General features: G+C 31.8%; 1 protein-coding gene across 1 annotated transcript; it reads right to left on the bottom strand.

Moving 5' to 3' along the window:
* Positions 1-359: 359 nt before the first annotated feature.
* Positions 360-1797, bottom strand: LOC114362290 (uncharacterized; the record flags this gene model as incomplete). Its single annotated transcript, XM_028317606.1, has 1 exon — positions 360-1797. A coding segment is annotated over exon 1 (1423 nt), but the record flags the coding sequence as incomplete, so codon positions are not given.
* Positions 1798-2154: the final 357 nt, after the last annotated feature.

The following is a 2154-nucleotide window of genomic DNA, read 5'->3' as shown; positions in this document are numbered from 1 at the left end:
ATTTGCACTGCTATGTGGCAATGTTAATAAAATTTGTGAAAATTCACTCAATAATGGAAACATTGGCGACAAATCGCCTTTTCTTATTTTTGAAATATGACGCCAAAACTCATTTGCTTTGATTAGCTGATCCTCTTGAAATGGAAGATTAGTGTTTCTTAGAGTTCTCCATTCCCGGTCTAATTCTGTCAAATTTGTTGGACATAATCCTGAAAATAAATATATTAATAAATTAATTTATAAATGAATAAATTAATGGAAGTCAATCCATTAATAGTATTTTAATTAATTAATTAATCTATTTTAATTAATTGAAAACTAAGTAAGATGCAGACTCAACAACCAGATAACCATATTACCTGGAAACATTAGCCCTAAATGAGCTATAGATGGTACAGAACGTTTTAAATTTGAGTCCAGCAATGTGTCAGGGTTTAAAAACCTTAAATTTTTCAATCTTTGTCGGTGCTCATCTTCAAAAGGAAAGCGATTTTTTATTTGATTAAGACTTTCAATGTAAAATTCAAGACATTTTTGTCTTAACTGTCTTAGTTGATCTGGATGAATACTATTTTTGTTCTTTATTATTAAAGCAGCAACATTGCCTCCTAAGTAAATGTCTTCCAGGGGTAAATGGTTTTCAGTTTTTTCAAAATCAATTTGCAATATTTTTAATTCCAATAATTCCAATGCTGCAACTTTGTCATGGACTTGAATGTTTGTTTTCTCCTGTTCAGTTAATTCCAAATATTCTGGCTTCAAAAAACATTCCAATATAGTCTTGTAGGTTATAAAAATTTTTTCATATAGCAAGTAGAGTTTTGGGCTTTCAGATTGCATTTCTTTGTTCAAATCATTGAAGTATGGCAATACAAAACTTAAAAACTCTAAATATAATTCTGTGGTTGGTTCCAGACATTTGTCAAGGATTGATTGAGCTGCAAGTAATCTGTCAGCTAACACCGCACTTTGAAAATATAGTTTCAATGCTGGTAGTTGTTCTAGAAGCCTTTTCACAACTTGTAACAAGGACAGCCACCTTGTTTGAGCAGGGTGTAATAGTTTATATGGTTTGACATTTACAAAACATTGAAACTCTTTGTAGTCTCCAATACGTTTTGGACTATTCTGTATATAGTTGTAAACATCTCGAGCAAAGTCTTCCACACCTCGTGGTAATTTTTTGCAAGCATACGAGGCACATAGGTGAAAAGAGTGGCATATACATTTTATTAGAACCAGATTCGGAATATCTTTTGCAAACAATTTAGACAGAGAATGATGTTGTCCAAACATAGAATTAGTTCCGTCAGCTGCAAATCCAATCATATTTTCCTTATATGGAATATTCTTCTCTTCAAAATATTCTGTACAAGCATTATGTAAGGCTGTAGCCGTACCATCAACAACTGGTATTAGACATAGAAAACTATCTTCAACTTGAAAATCAACAGCAGTTCTTACAATAAGTGCCAAATGTTTAGTTGATGATCTGTCTGTGCTCTCATCTACTATCAGTGAAAACTTATTTTTTTGTAATATTTCAATCAATTGGTTTTCTGCTACTTTACCGGTAACATTTGTAACAATAGCATGTGCCTTTGTTCTTCCAAAAGTTAATTCTGATGCAAGCTTTGAATCTTGGGCAACTGATTGTATAAGATCCTTTAGATCATCTGCTAAACTAAATGGTAGATTGTGCTCTGCTAGAAAACATGCCATCTTTATTTCTCCAGACTTAATTTTATCTGTGAATGACTTTGATGCAGACCCAGGCAACATTGAAGTAATAGTAGGTTGAAGTACTGCACCTGAATGAAAGTAAAAATAAAAGCATCAACAGGACTGGACATTAATTTATCATGCAGGCTAGTTGTAAAACAACTAATTTGAAACTCAAACCATAACCCTTCACACCTGATAATTCACTTATCACAATAATAAAGTAAAGGAATATTCACATTACCTAATTATTTCTTACACTTTGTTAGAAAAGCAAGTAAATAATTAAAAACAAAAAAAACATCAGTAAAGTAGACCACACCAACCTTTAATATTATTCTTATGTTTAATAGATTCTGCATGCTTTGTCAAAACCCTTTTACCTCCACCACATTTCAAGTCACACTTGCATATATTACAATAACAATAGTA

This window comes from Ostrinia furnacalis, unplaced genomic scaffold (assembly GCF_004193835.3).
Source record: "Ostrinia furnacalis isolate ACB-3 unplaced genomic scaffold, ASM419383v2 OfSCF6336, whole genome shotgun sequence".
In the NCBI taxonomy this organism is placed as follows: Eukaryota; Metazoa; Arthropoda; class Insecta; order Lepidoptera; family Crambidae; genus Ostrinia; species Ostrinia furnacalis.
Note: the sequence above shows the minus strand (reverse complement) of the source record. Positions and strands in the feature narration are given on the sequence as shown.